Source organism: Alternaria arbusti, assembly GCF_024043155.1.
Source record: "Alternaria arbusti strain BMP 1465 chromosome Unknown scaffold_1, whole genome shotgun sequence".
In the NCBI taxonomy this organism is placed as follows: domain Eukaryota; kingdom Fungi; phylum Ascomycota; class Dothideomycetes; order Pleosporales; family Pleosporaceae; genus Alternaria; species Alternaria arbusti.
Window position 1 is genome coordinate 1,380,525 of NW_026249941.1, and position 15,406 is coordinate 1,395,930.

Here is a 15,406-nt window from a genome sequence, read left to right on the forward strand (position 1 = left end):
AGCGTGTCGAGAAGCTGTCCACTACGAGCGATGACGCGCCACAACACCTCGGCACGGACCCACCTTCCCAAAAAATATCGCCCACAGCACAGTCAACTCCACCACGCCTTCCCGATGGCGCATCCCTCACCAAGACTGCCGATTTCACAAAATCTCACCATCTGTCTAAGAGACCCTGGATGAAATCATGGGTCCAGAAACGAGTCTTCCGCTTCCTGCCGAATTCACCAATACTGAGGAATACGTCGAGTCGCTGCTCAATTTGACTACTTCCTCATGGCTACTTCAGACGCTCTGCGGAGGCGTTCACATACTGGATTTCTACACTCGCTCACCTGATCTCTACTCCCATATTCTGCCGCAGTCCTGGAGAGACTGGTTCAAGACGCGAGATATTATGGACATCTTGGACCTACTGATGAGGGAAGACCTAAGTCAGTTCGATATTAAGAGAGACCCCAGCGGAAACACCTGGCGGGATGGATCTGCGCCTCCCGAGGAACTGCTAGACTATATTCGCACCGTGCGAAAGCATCTGCTAGCCCGCGACTTTCCCCCGCCAAACTCGGGCATTGAGCCTCAGAAAGCTACTATATCACGTCACATCGCAACCGGTATGAAGGTGAAGAAGGTGCACGAGGTTGACAACTTTGCGCGCTACATTGACAGACTCACCTCCGAGATAGCACAGTCTGACAGGAAACCCATTACCCACCTTGTCGACTTCGGCTCTGGTCAGAACTATCTTGGGCGCGCGCTTGCTGCTCCACCTTACTCAAAGCACATCGTTGCTGTGGAAAGCAAACAGCACAATATAGAGGGCGCGAAAAACATGGACATCCTAGCCAAGTTGGTAGCCAAGCCCATCGTCATGAGGAACAAGAAGGAGTACCGCGCCAAAATGGGCAAAACGAAGAAGGGCAACAAGACCGAAGATACTGAGACTACAGCTTTGCTCGATGAATCCATCTCATCCAATACCAAAGGGAACGACTCAGCTACGAATGGTCATGATCAGGAAGCAACATCCGCTTCAGCTACTCAAGACCCTGTAGCAGCTTCACCATCCCAGAACGGCGAGAACTGCGATGAAGATGGCTGCGCACTACATCCCGTCTCGGAAGCCGCCTCAGATCCCGTTCCGACTACCAAGACTTCTACTCTACAAATATACAATGAAGGCCATGGCAGCGTACAGTACGTTGAACACATCATCAAGGGTGGTGATCTGACACCTGTCATCGATCAAGTACTGGACAGCTCCAGCGTACCCGAAGAGGCGGTGACCTCAGAAACAGCCGTGGTCGCCGAAGCTACTGACTTGAACGTTGTACCCAAACCAAAAGATGTAAACGCAATGGTCATTTCGCTGCACTCGTGCGGCAATCTCGTTCATTTCGGACTACGCTCCATGCTTCTCAACCCACATATTTCCGCAGTAGCCATGGTAGGGTGTTGTTACAATCTGGTCACGGAACGTCTTGGACCTCCTACTTATAAGCTACCTACACTCCGTCCTAATCATCCACGCCTCGAGTCTACCTCCAAAGCGTTTGACCCGAACGGATTCCCCATGTCAGAGAAACTCGCAAATCACCCATTGCCACATACACCTCTGGAACGGTCAGATGACAGCTCGGAAGCAGATACTGGCAAGCCCGAACGACCAAAGGGTATACGTCTCAACATCACAGCCCGCATGATGGCCGTGCAGGCACCTTTTAACTGGGGCGTAGCCGACTCAGAACTCTTCTTCACTCGCCACTTTTATCGAGCTCTACTCCAGCGCATCTTCCTAGATCGTGGCGTCGTTTCGGCACCTTTAGACGAGCAAGGCCTTGTTGGCAGCGCAGTCTCAGCTAATGGTCACACCTCGCAAGTGAACTGGACCCCACCAAACGGTCGTGGCCCTGGCCTATCTTCGGACGGTACAACCACGCCCCTCACTATAGGCACATTGCGCAAATTTGCATACAGCGATTTCGTCTCCTACGTTCGAGCTGCGCTAGCGAAACTCACAACAGAGAATTCTTTCTGTCAGGTTGATCCTGAGTTCATAAGAGAAAAGATGGATGGTTTGACAGATGAAGACATCAGGAATTACGAAGTCAGCTATGCTGAGAGAAAGAAGGAATTGAGTGTCATGTGGAGCTTAATGGCCTTCAGCGCTGGCGTAGTCGAAGCTGTCGTCGTGACAGATCGATACTTGTGGCTCAAGGAGCAGGAAGAAGTTGAACATGCGTGGGTTGAACCCGTGTTTGAATACAAGTACAGTCCGCGCAACCTTGTCGTCGTAGGTATCAAGAAGCAGAGCGACATGCACAGCTCTAGTCAATGAGATGGCCGCTTCGGTCAAAATCGCACGATTCGATCGACATGAGTCGTCAGTGAAGTTACTGCAAGCCTTGCAATTGTGTGAGGACTTTCCCTGAAACACTGCATAGCCACCTCTGGCACCGTTTCTCGTGGTGGGCCATTATGAGCAATGTGCCTTGAGCGTGTCAGGCGTCCACAAAAACTAGACGTCACAATTCAAGGCCCCCAAGCCGACGGCACAATTGCGCGCATTCTCAGCTCATACACGATTCGGCGTGCCACCGCAAGACATGACCTCACCAGTCGGCTGAGACTGTGCCGAATGGCTGGGTTGCGGCGTCCAGGCCTTCTCGGATCGTGGCCGGATCGTGCGCTTTTAGTGGGCGTGCCTAATGCTTGGCATGCGAGGTGCGCATAGCAGAGAAAGCAGTCGCTACCGAAAACACTCAAGAGATACAAGCGATCACAAAAGCGCTCAGCCTCACGAGCACCAACACCAACGAAATCACAAATTTGACGAGTATGAAACACAAACACCGGGGTTTTCATATCGAATTGCAGCGCCGCAGGAAGGCAGCGCCACAGGATTTAGCCGCTGCGACAGAATCCACTCACAGTACTCCGCTTACCCGCAGATATCCACTTCCGTCCCATGTTTCTTCGTCTGATTTGCTCAGTACACCCAAAAGTCACAACGCCAGCCTACTTTGAGCGACACGCGTAAGGCGGGCAACGCGCAGGGCCCTTACAGCCAAGACCTAAACAAAGCGCGGCAGACGTACACGAGATGGGGGCGCTGTTTAGGCAGCGGCCGCTACTGTTTATGGCCTTACAGGTGACAAGGCTATGCAATCTGCCTTGTGATTAAGATGGCGACGGTGCCCGCGTGTTGAGGCTACTCGCGACTTTTTCCAAAGCTGGATAGAAAGAGCTGGGTCGAGGAGCGTGTATCACAGGAGATCGAGGCATACCCGCACAGATCTTGGCCGCTTCTGAGAATATATATTGACGGCGGTTCACGAAACACCAACGAACAAAATCGGACACGATATACGAGTTGGGGTGGCATCCCAAGCTATTGTTATATCCAGAACAAGACGATAAAAGAGACGGATTAGACGCGAGACTTGACCACGTTACATCCACGACGCCCTACGTGTTGAATGATCAGACACCTGATCGTTCCGTATTCGTATCCCCGAACCTTTGGACATCACACTATACAGCCCGCATTATTCCGGCATCATGAGGTCCTTCGTTGCGCTATCAGCGCTCCTGGTAGTTGCCACGGCACAGACAAGTTCGATAGACTTCAGCGACTCCTCACAAACCTTCGACATCATACCTACATCAACACCAACAGCATCATCAATAGATGACATCGAAGTCAATCCCACGACTATAGAAGACGTCTCTGGACCGATAGAGACCAGCGAAGCTTGTGGGCAGATCGCCCAATTGGTATCAGATGATTTTTCAGACTTTCCGGCCGTAGATGCTGAACTCGCACACGCTTGTCTCAAATCACTGCCGTTCTACGCAGACGACGCATCAACGACAATTGACGAGATCAAGAAGGGAGTAGAGTTCCAGTCGACTCTCAGCTATCTTAAGGACCCGCCAAAAGGATGGCCAAATGACGCTGTTGACATCGTCGCTGGTCTGGATGATATCAAAAACAAAGTCGGATCTGGGCAGTACAATAACGAATTTGATTTCGAGACCGACATTGCATCCTTGTTGGTAAAAGCGCACGACGGGCATTTGGGCTGGAACGGAATGGCGTACGCAGGGATATTCAGGTGGCGACGAAGCAGCGCTTTTGCCCTTGTTTCTGCATCAAGAGATGGTAGCGACGTACCCCAAGTCTGGGCTTTGGAGGACTTCAACGGCACAGTTGGGTATGATCCCTCGCCCGTTACGCAAATCGACGGAAGAGATGTCGAGAGCTTTCTGCAGGACGAAGCAAACTTGAACGCCTACCATGATCCTGATTCGCGTTACAACGCAATGTTTTTCTCGCAAGCAGCGGAGAACTATGGGTATTTCACCAGTCCAAGGTTTTATCCCGGTGCTACTACCAACGTAACTTATGAGAACGGCACGATCAATACGTACAGCAACGGTGCTCTTGTCCTTCAACCCGAGTCTTGGGGCTACGTTAGCGATGCTGAATCGTTGTACAAGACCTACATTGTACCCCAGACAAGCTCGATGAGGATCAAGAAGAGGGATCCTACCAAGATGCCTCTACATCTGGAGAATCCGCGCGACTACGAGTTTAGGGGTACTTTCGCGCAACAACACGCTTCGGTGCCGTTGCTTTACCCAGAACCAGTCGTTGCTCACTCGGCAGATCAGGTGCCTTTGGCTGGATTCTTCGTCAACACCGGTGTTGGCGAGATTGGTGTATTAGTGGTGACGACATTCAACACAGAAGATGTCGCAGGTGCCCAGGAGTTCCAAGCCGTAGTCCAGGAGTACATTTCTGAAGCCAAGTCCCGCGGCGTAGAGAAGATCATCATCGATCTACGTGCCAACAACGGCGGCAAGGTACTTTCTGGTTACGACATGTATCTGCAATTCTTCCCGACCCAACAACCACAGACCCAAAACCGGTACCGTGGACACCGAGCCAGCGAGGTCTTCGGTGAGAATATTTCGAGCTTCAAGCAGATCAATATTCTCAATGCCGAACTCTTCACAAGCCCATTCAGCAACGACGCCTACCTCTCTTCCACTGGCGACGAATTTTCAGACTGGAACGCAATGTACCCACCTGAGCGTTTCAATAACGACAAGTTTACTGCTCTGCTGAAATACAACCTCAGTGACCCCCTGACGACAAGCAGCGAGCGCACCGCCGTCGGCATCACCATGACAGGCTACAACGAGCGTAGCAACTTCACCACAGACCCCTTCCGCGCCGAAGACATCATCTTGCTTACCGACGGCGTCTGCGCCTCAACCTGCTCCATCTTCGTCGAACTTATGGTCCAGCAATCTGGCGTACGCAGTCTCGCTATCGGTGGCCGTCCGAACTTCGGTCCCATGGTAGCCGTTGGCGGCACAAAGGGAACCTTAGTGATCCCTACTCTTTACATGGAAGCCTTGACCACATACGTAACCGCTGAATTCGCCTCTTCCCGCTCAGAAGCCAACGACTGGGCACAGTTCCTCCCCACAGCCCCGCCTATCGCTGTGATGGACGCCAGCGTCAACTTCCAAGACAACATCCGCGCGGGCTTTGAGTCGGCGGGCGTGCCAACACAGTTCTTGAACGACACAGCGAGTTGCCGGATCTGGTATGAGCCGGAGCATTACTTTAATGTGACGAGCCTGTGGGAGAAGGCGGCGAATGTGGCGTTTGGCAATAATGGAGGCATGGATGAGAGCGCTTGCGTAGCGGGCAGTGTGACGAGTTCGGATCAGCAGCAGGGTAAGGGTGATACTAACCCTGAGAGCACAGGCGATGGAAGTGCACAAGGAGGTGACGATGAGGATGCAGCGAGTGGGCTTAGGGTCGGATGGACGGGTCTGCTTGCGACTGTTGGCGCGGTCACGCTCAGCTTCTGTTTGATGTAGAGCACAGCTCATGTAGAGCGCCTTGCGCAATGTTACATCTTCGCTTTCACGACATGCGACTTTTGCTCTCTTGTCCATGTTGTCACAAACCCAACCGACGAACAATGTAGATGCCGTTGTGTATGTAAAGTAATGCTCATTCACTTTCTTCATCGCTTGTCACGCATTGCGGGCATCAATCTCATCATATGGGTATCCAACGCTGGTACTTCCTCCACTTCATGCACTCTCATACTGACCTTCCGAAGCCAATGCGTCCAACGTGCCGATCCAGTATGACTTCGCGACCCCTCACCGCGGCCCAACCAAGACTGACTTTTCCCGGTACAGTAGGATCAGAGTCGGCGTTCCTTGCCAGAAGCATGCATTTCCCTTCTGAGGTCTGCAAGACATACTGTTCGGGTGTGATAACCAGCTCTCCATAATCTTCTTCTTCCTCGTCATAATCCTCTTCACCATCGTCGTCGTCGTCTGCGATCTCCTCACCACTCCCACACTCACTTGGTGCCATGCCAAATACCAGATCAGGGAAGACGCTCAACGCCCCACAGTCCACGTACAGCACTTCCTCGCCGTCCCTGGCTTGCTGTTCGGTAGTCGTAGCTAGCAGCAAGACGTCCCAGATACCCTTTGGAACGTATATGTAGGGTGTACTTAGATCGAGAGTCGCGGATTGAGCGGGCGTGGTAAGCATACCATCCTTCCTGATGCCAATGTCTAGTATGGGGATGCGTGCGCCTAGCATGAACAGAGTATGCAGTGGTAGCTGTGGGGTCCATGTGAACCGATCGGTAAACTGGGGCCAAAGTGCTGCTTGACGTGTACTGGAGAATGTAGCGGTACCCTTGAGCGAAGAGTTGAGGGGAATGTTGATGGTGATGGCGTGGTCGGCGACCTCTTCGATGCCGTACCCAACCAATGGACCTTGGAGTTGGTCGAGACGGGTACGCGTGAAGTCATCGTCGGAGGCAGCGAAGGTGTAGTGAAGGTTTTGGTCCAGCTGCTGGGGTGTCAGTTTGATACCAAGATAAGATCGGTTGTTCTTGACATACTGTGAGAGTGAGTGCACGTGACGACGCTGGCTTGGAGTCTAGCAACGGCTTTTGCTGTTGCAGCGAGGGGTCTAGATACGCCGCCGCCGTCAGAAGCGGCAGCGACGTGAAGAGCATTGTTTGAAGCATTTTGGCGGTTGGTGAGTGACCTGGGAGGCGCGGGTAAGGGAGTTCTTTATCATCTTGCACCCGCCCAAGCGGATCCTTTGCCCTCGCCGCAATATATTGCGCCCATTAGCCTTCACTTAACCCGACTGCGCATTTTTGCTATATAATTGGGGTCGCAAACCTCGCCGCTGGATAATAGCTCGTGTGGCGCCTGCAGTTCCGTTGTGGTTCGCTGACGGCGACGATGCGACCAGGGTGCGCATGCAGCTCGGCTGCTCTTTGGAGGCGCGCAAGCACATGAAACTATACTTGGCGCGACGATGCAGCAGACACGGCGGTATTTTTGGTTCATCATCATGGCATGAACTTATGGGGTCGGCAAATAATACCAGAAATATACGTCTGCGTCTGCGTGTATTAATTGGGATCGTAGCTAATCATGACGGCGCAACCTACAACCCCGTTAGATTAGTCCTGCATAGACCGAGTTTCTGTCGTGTCAAGGTCGTAGTGGTAGCTTTGATTGTCTCGAAGTAAGCCTGTCCGTCTCTTTGCAGGGCTGACACCGGCCTGAACAGACATGGTCTGGAATCGAAAGAAACTTCGTCAGCACGCAGAGCTAATTCAAACACAAGCAGTAGTCAGAGCCCGAGAGAAGAAGAGCACAGCTATCGAGGTCGGCTGTCTGGAGCATTGACGGCTGGCGGAGGCATCACTTCTCGTCGCAGAAATCTTCGGTGACATTGCTTGTTGCGGCAGATTGCTGTGGCCGAGCTTGGCAGATTGTCTCAGACAGTCGGTGACCTGACCCGGGCACTGAAGACGCTTCAGTCTTCAATGTGAGAATCTGCTCGTCCGTGAGATGATTGTGATATGTAGTTATTGGTGAGCGGTGGTAGACAAGAGCGAACGCGTGTCGGAACCATGCGACCGGGCGGATCATCTTATCGGGGCTGGGGCCCCGGATGCGGCAGCTGTCACGCTGCAACCAGCGACTCACAAACACCACAGAACCATACTTCGCCTACCGACCTCAACAATTCGTATGCCCGCACTGCGCGGGTAGATGGACGAGCTGCTTTTTGCCACCTGCAGCTACACTCCCCGAGTTCGGATCTCCACGGGCCGCGATGAAGCGTGACTGCGACCCGGCAAACAGTGCCGTCGCGCGACGATGGTGAACTAACAGTGGCATCGCAATGAAGCTGAAGTCTGTGCATAGCTGCAATGATGCCGTCAGCAAAGGGCCTTCCACGGTACCGCGTCCTCCACCAAGCGCTTTCGGAATGCGATGGCCGTCATTTCCTTGGTGAGGACCAAGCGCGCAGTCGTTTCATGCCATCGCGATCGCCTCGAACCAGCAGATTGTCCTGGAGCGAACAAAGTCTTGATTCTCTCAACGAGGCTGTGTAGAGCGGCGGGAAATGGACGGACGCGCAATTCGCTCGCGATCAAGACGTCGTCCAGGCATGCGCCTGCCAGTCATTGGGCTTATTGCCCCTGACCAAGGCTCGGCGGGCTTCTGCTAATTCATGACTATGGACTTGGCTGCTTGGTCTCCGCGATTCCTGCGCGCCCGCCAACACCCATCGACTTGGCGCGCAGCAGCGCCAGACAACCCATGAGGGTTGGCAAGTTCCACATGTAGCACTCGGGGGTAACCAAGAAATTGCTCTGTTGCCGCTTCAAATACTGTCGCTAGCCCGGCTTCCGCCTCGACGATTGCATGCCCTCTGTGTGAGAATTACCTTTCCTACTTTACCAGTCACTCGTTAGACTTCCAATCGCTTTTCTATTTGCCTTTTAATTCTACTTCTTCTCCTGCGCCCGTCATGAAGACCTCTGTCGTCTTCTCCATCTTGGGAGCCGCTATTGCTCCCGCCTTTGCCAGCGTCGTCGCCCGCCAGTCAAAGGGAAAGCTGCCACCGGTCACCGTCAAGGGCAATGCCTTCTTCGCCGGCGATGAGCGTTTCTACGTCCGTGGCGTTGCCTACCAGCCAGGTCCGTCTTTGTGTCACAAGGAATAAACAACCACGGTACTAACAGTGTTTAGGTGGTGCCGCCGACGCACAAGACCCTCTGCTCGACCTCGAGGGTCTCGCACGCGATGTCGAGAACTTCAAGTCGCTCGGCATCAACACTGTCCGTATCTACACCATCGACAACTCAAAGAACCACGATGAGGGTATGAAGATGCTCGACGACGCTGGTATCTACCTGGCGCTCGATGCCAACACGCCCGACTATTCTCTCAACCGTGAGAACGAGGACACCCTCCACCGCTCGTACAACGATGTGTACCTGCAGTCCGTGTTTGCCACCATCGACGCATTCGCCGACTACAACAACCTGCTCCTCTTCTTTTCCGGAAACGAGGTCATCAACGCGAAGAACAACACCAACGCTGCTCCTTACATCAAGGCTGTCACTCGTGACATGAAGCAGTACATCTCCAACAGGCACAACCGTGTCATTCCCGTTGGATACTCTGCCGCTGATGTTTCGGAGAACATTGAGTTCCAGGCTCTCTACTTCAACTGCGGTACTGACGATGAGCGCTCCGACTTCTTTGCCTTCAACGACTACTCCTGGTGCGACCCCTCGTCTTTCACCCAGTCTGGATGGGACCAGAAGGTCAAGACCTACGAGGACTACAGCAAGCCCATCTTCCTGTCTGAGTTTGGCTGCATCACCAACACCCGCCAGTGGGGCGAGATCGAGGCTCTCTACTCTACCAACATGACCGGCGTCTACTCTGGTGGTCTCGCTTACGAATACACTGTTGAGCCCAACGGTTACGGTCTTGTCGAGGTCGGCGACGATGGCAAAATCTCGCCCAACGAGGACTTCGAGCGTCTCGCTGAGGCTTACAAGAAGACTGCTAACCCCTCCGGTGCTGGTGGCTTCAAGGAGAACGGCGAGGCTTCCGAGTGCCCTTCTGAGTCTGACGAGTGGCAAGTCGAGGGCACCACCCTCCCTGCTATTCCCAGCAAGGCTATGGCGTTCATGGATGAAGGTGCCGGAGAGGGTCCTGGTCTTGAGGGTGATGGCTCGCACTTCGCTGGCGAACCCAGCGAGTCCACTGCTACCCCCGGATCTGGAAGCCCCACTCGCTCGCCCACTCCCGGCTCCAGCGGCGGTGCTGGCAACCCCGAGGGTGCTGCTGCTGGTCTCGACGTACCCCTCCGTTTCGTCGCTATGATCGCTGCCAGCGCTCTCTTCGGTGCCGCCATTGTATTCTAGATGGATCGTTGCTGAGGTGTGCAAAGCTTGTGTCTTTCTGTGAGCAAGCATACGGGATAGATGTAGAAGAATCGTTTTATTTGTTTGTGGAGTTTTTGACTGCCATAGTCGGCATTGTATATACCTCGGTCGTCACAGATGCGGGGTCTTTTGTGTAGTAATACATACATACATGAACATGCTCCTCGTATTTCGAACGATTCGTCTGACTTCGGAAAGTGAATGTCGACTAGATAATGTGCTAGCGTTGGCGAAGTGTGCCTGACAAACACGACCCCGCCAATGCGGATGCGATGCAGTGAGGCTAGCGGCGTGGACCCTGGTTTTCGAAGGCAGCAATGGAAGCTTCCATGGTTGTGATTGTACCAAGACCAACTTCTTTCACCAGCATTCGAGAGCAAGCCTCTATAAAAGCCGTCGCACCTCCTACCCCGCTTTACATCGCCGCCTATTCTTCTGTTCAACTATACCTTACCCCGCCATGGACGACGCCCGCAAAGGCGACGCTGCTCTCAGCGCAAGCAAACCCGACGAAGCGATTGAACACTACACCAAGGCTCTCGCAGTCAACACCACGGCCGTCAAGTACTACATCGGCCGCGCCACAGCCTACCAGCGCACTGCCAAATACGCCGAATCCCTCCGCGATGCCGAACTCGCCGTCGTCCTTGCAAAGAAACGCGGCTCGCGCGAGCTCATCAAGGACGCCCAGTTCCGACGCGCCGTCGCTCTGTTCCACCTCGGAAGATATGCAGACGCCGACCATCTGCTGAAAACCGTAAAGGGCCTTGACGAGAAGGACAAGATGCTGCCCATTTGGGAGTCCAAGGTCGCAACAAAATTGAAGGATGTACCAGAAGACGACGAGATGAGGAAGGTCACCGTCAAGGAGACTCCGGAGGTCGATGTGCCCAGCGCACCAGTCTCTGCCGCCCCAGCGAAGGCCGAGCAGCCCGCCCCGTCTCAGGCCCCGAAGCCTGTCGCCCCAACCCCGAAAGACAAAATCAAGACCGATTGGTACCAGTCGCCTGAAACTGTTACCCTCACAATCATGGCCAAGGGTGTGGCTAAAGACAAAGTCAGCGTAGAATTCGAGGAGAGATCCGTGTCCGTCGCATTCCCTACTGCCGACTCGTCGGATTACAGCTACAGCGCCGACCCTCTATACGAAAAGATCGACCCTTCACAATCGAAATATCGAGTCACACCCACCAAGTTGGAGATAACAATGCGCAAGGCAACCACGGGGCTGAAATGGCATGATCTTGAGCACCCCGACGGCGACGTTGGCTCTGCTGAAGCATCCACTATTTCTCTGCCCGTCCGCCCAACCAAAGACACCGCCCCTGCATACCCAACGTCCTCCAAGTCAGGTGCGAAGAATTGGGATAAGGTCGTGGTGAACGATCTCGACGACAAAGACGAGATTGAGGGCGACGAGACATCACACTTCTTTAAGCAGCTGTACAGCGGCGCCACCCCCGAGCAGCAACGAGCTATGATGAAGAGCTACTCGGAAAGCGGCGGCACAGTCCTTAGTACCGACTGGAGTAACGTTGGCAACAAGACCATAACCCCCGAACCACCCGAGGGTATGGAGGCCAAGAAATACTCGGGATGATTGTTGCCTCGCAGCGAGAGCACGAGTGTTTGCCTTATAAGTAGAAGATAACGTTTCATGATATGATGCATAGCAGGGTGTTTGAGTAGGCATTAGGAGTTATACCCACAAGACTGAGCGCACGTAAGAAGCCGAATACGTGGATTTTGTACTGGAATGAAAACATATTCCTTTGACAATGCAGCCATCTGTGAACATTTACCAACGATAAGAGGATATTTGATGCGTCCAATCTGACTCATCCAAGCACCTATACTGTTACGATCTTCGTCGTACATCGTAAAGATCTTGGCAACTAAAGCATTAGGAACAATTGCGGGGAAATTGAACTGTTTTCGTAACCTCGCGTTGCGTAAGCACCGAAAGATCCGAGCTGACATTTATACGTTGAGCGGAGGTCCGCAACGGAGAGGGTTGGTCCCCGAGGCGAGACAGGGTTCCCCACAGACGTCATAGCCATCGCATCGCAACTCCGACTTTGCGCTTCCCATATTTACGACATCTAAACATATAAGGATGCAACATCCAAGACTCGTAAATCGCCCTACTACACACGTGGACCTTGAGGCAGGTTGAACAGCTCTCTTGTGGATGTTTGCCCAAACTGCACGCACATTGTCGACCCTCCACAAACTGAACTTCTATTCATCGTCAGCATACAATCATATTCCACGCTTACAAGAACGCGGCCTTGCGCGTTCACTGAGAGCCATGGCTACCGGTTCAAAGGTTCATCTCGAGGCTTCGCAGAAGCCCCAGTTCTACGTCAAAGGACTAAAGGCTGAGAGCGCAGAAAAGGCGAGCCAGCTTCTGCAAGTCAACCACGAGAAGCATCACATCTTCTTCAACCAGAGCGGGTTCCATGTAAGACATGTCAGTGACATCAACATATGTCAAGGCTTACCAGTCCATCTAGAACCACATCGCCCATCATCTCCTCACTCTATTCGCGCTCAACGCTTCGCCAGAAGAACTCCAAAAAGCATACGACGCAAATGTATCCTATCAACGCCCATCAGAACCGCTCGAAAAGGCCATCGTCAATGATATGCACAAGCCCAAGCGCTTCAAATCCTATCTCGGGCAAGAAAAATACTACTACGACTTCCTGGTCTACTTCCAACAAGAGATAGACAAGAGCGGGTGGCAAAGCGTACTGCAGGAGCACCTATTTGCTGAAACCGAACTTGCAGATGATATGCTGGCGCGCATGTTTGCTGGGTTTCTGCATCCCATCATACATCTTGGATTTGGCATCGAGTTCCAGCAGCCCGCCATTATTGCGGAGGCGCTAGCGCAGGCCGCCGTACACGATAACTGGATAGCACCGCTATTCTTTGGGTGCGAAAAGGCTGCTCAAGAAAGCAGAAGCAAAGATGGACCGAGGAAGACAATTTTGCAGATACTGGAGGAATGCAGGAAAGACGACAAGTTGAGCAAGGCCGCGCACTGGGACGATGGAAACAAGGTTCGAGATGGAATCATCAAAAGAGCGCCTGAGGAGATGATCAAGTATGCGACGCAGTATACTGTTAAAGAGGGGGAATTGGAAGAAAAGACAGCTGAGATGATCAACGCTGTGGGTACGTTAGCAGTCCTTCTCCTTCCCCATTCGGTTCCATACTGTTCCATCAACATCACACTAACACGACTCAACAACAGTTTACTACACCGCCGCTGCGCAACGCCCACCTCATCAAGTCAAATTCGACTTCTACTTTATCCACTGCCTAAATTCGAGTATCTTCTTCTCCGCCTTCCTGTCTCCCTCTTCCTCCCTGTCTCCAGCGATCCAACGCCGACTTCTAGAATGGAAGATCTGGATGGATATCACAATGTACGTTTCGCGCGGCTGTCCAACTCTCCTCGTGGATGAAATTACCGACTACGCGCCCACGAAGGATGGCGGTATGGACGAAGTTATCAAGAGGGTGAATAATGTGGAGGATGATGGGCATGCGTGTAAGCTTGTAAGGGCGATTGCAAATGCCGAGGCAGTCTGCAAGAAGTGGGAGGGGAAAGAAGGAATGTTGGTTCAAGGGGATATGTGGAGGAAGTTGGGGCATATGGCTGTGGATAGTGTGGAGGCGGGTGAGCCGCATTGGGTGAGGAGTTGTGGATTTGCGGAAGCTTGGGAGAAGATTCCGTTGAGAGATGGGGCTAAATTGTGATGGGGTGGGAGGGTGGATGATCACTTGCAGGAAGATAGAGATGTGCATCGCGACACTGCACAGAGTAGAATGGATGCCATGTCTGCCCCTCACGGCACGGCCCTAGCGATTTGCTTTGAGGATGACGTCTTCTCCTCCTTTCATCACAGCAGCCCTACATGAAGCATATATTTGAATGACATATGAAGCGCATTGTCAGTGCAACCGTCAACGGAAGGGAAGCACGTCTTCGGATGCAACGTTCTCCTAGGCCAGCCCAAGCTCATCTCACAGGGCAGTATACGCTACGCCGGATCGATCGATCGAACCAAAATAATATTAAAAGACCGCTTCCTGCCTGGGGATCCACGGTCAATGCAAACCAGCGTGGACGTGGGAGAAGGGCGACATGCGATTGTAGGAGTACAGTGAGTGATGTGCTGTGCGGGCCGCCCATGCACACATCCCTTCTCCCCTTGGTGTATACCAGATAGTCTTCCCCAGGTGTCGCAGATCCGCGGCTCGGGCAAGGCATGTGGCGGCGGCGCAGGTAGCAGCAAGGAGCAACGTAGTTAGTCACACTATCTGTGGAACAATCGGGCGCAGGACTCGTGGATCATCATCGAGGGGTGCCCTATCGATACACAGCTTTCCTTGCTTGATCTGCGTGCCTTGGGTGACAAATCTTAGCACATCCGGCAGACATGACGGTGGAGTTACACATGCTGATCCTTGCCTCGCACAACCCCCAACGCAAGTCGAGGGTAGCATGAGTTTGACTTTGTTCCAGAAATTCATGCCTTGAAACGTTTTCGGACATGCTATGGGGGTTTGGCCAATAGGAGAGGCGGGGTACCTGAGCGAAGGCGTGTTTTACATATCTGCCTGAGAATGTCATCAAGGATCTGGGTTTGAGGGCAGTGTTGTATTTGTAGGCGAGGACAGGAGGGGAGGTGTGAGACGAGTGACAGGTTAATCTTGGAGCAGCCTCGCTCGTGCTGCTGCGATGTCCCTGAGTGAGGAAGGGGCGCTGCGCTCAGCTCTTGCAGGTGTAGTGCCTTGCTCCTGCCGGTATAGTGCCTGCTCCTGCCGGTGTAGTGCTTGCTCCTGCTGGCATAGTGCTCAACTATACGAGCACGAATATGGTTCCTGCACTATTCTTGTCCCACAGTCCCACCGAGTAGTTGGTGTGTTTTCGTCTCATGTCCTAGCTCAAGGAGGCTGAGAAGAGGATCAGCTTCGCATGAGCGCGCGAGAATAGCACCGGCAAATCACAGAACAGGAGATAGTTTAGCCAGGCGCAGCACATGACGCCGTGGTGAGCGCTACTG

At 53.1% G+C, this 15,406-nt stretch overlaps 6 protein-coding genes across 6 annotated transcripts; 5 read left to right on the forward strand and 1 right to left on the reverse strand.

Annotated features, from left to right (window-relative positions):
- Nucleotides 1-187: 187 nt before the first annotated feature.
- On the forward strand, nt 188-2,338 carry J4E86_000498 (uncharacterized protein; the record flags this gene model as incomplete). Its single annotated transcript, XM_051441072.1, has 1 exon — nt 188-2,338. One exon carries the CDS (start codon nt 188-190, stop codon nt 2,336-2,338), a length of 2,151 nt encoding a protein of 716 aa, XP_051307243.1.
- Nucleotides 2,339-3,561: 1,223 nt separating this feature from the next.
- J4E86_000499 (uncharacterized protein) lies at nt 3,562-5,901 on the forward strand (the record flags this gene model as incomplete). The annotated part of the gene is made up of 1 exon (XM_051441073.1): nt 3,562-5,901. One exon carries the CDS (start codon nt 3,562-3,564, stop codon nt 5,899-5,901), a length of 2,340 nt encoding a protein of 779 aa, XP_051307244.1.
- A 229-nt stretch (nt 5,902-6,130) lies between these two features.
- J4E86_000500 (uncharacterized protein) lies at nt 6,131-7,082 on the reverse strand (the record flags this gene model as incomplete). The annotated part of the gene is made up of 2 exons (XM_051441074.1): nt 6,131-6,901; nt 6,954-7,082. 2 exons carry the CDS (start codon nt 7,080-7,082, stop codon nt 6,131-6,133), a joined length of 900 nt encoding a protein of 299 aa, XP_051307245.1.
- A 1,811-nt stretch (nt 7,083-8,893) lies between these two features.
- Nucleotides 8,894-10,304, forward strand: GEL1_1 (beta-glucanosyltransferase; the record flags this gene model as incomplete). The annotated part of the gene is made up of 2 exons (XM_051441075.1): nt 8,894-9,062; nt 9,115-10,304. 2 exons carry the CDS (start codon nt 8,894-8,896, stop codon nt 10,302-10,304), a joined length of 1,359 nt encoding a protein of 452 aa, XP_051307246.1.
- Nucleotides 10,305-10,785: 481 nt separating this feature from the next.
- Nucleotides 10,786-11,925, forward strand: J4E86_000502 (uncharacterized protein; the record flags this gene model as incomplete). Its single annotated transcript, XM_051441076.1, has 1 exon — nt 10,786-11,925. One exon carries the CDS (start codon nt 10,786-10,788, stop codon nt 11,923-11,925), a length of 1,140 nt encoding a protein of 379 aa, XP_051307247.1.
- Nucleotides 11,926-12,636: 711 nt separating this feature from the next.
- On the forward strand, nt 12,637-14,096 carry J4E86_000503 (uncharacterized protein; the record flags this gene model as incomplete). Its single annotated transcript, XM_051441077.1, has 3 exons — nt 12,637-12,789; nt 12,842-13,508; nt 13,588-14,096. The coding sequence occupies 3 exons, from the start codon at nt 12,637-12,639 to the stop codon at nt 14,094-14,096; spliced, it is 1,329 nt and encodes a 442-aa protein (XP_051307248.1).
- Nucleotides 14,097-15,406: the final 1,310 nt, after the last annotated feature.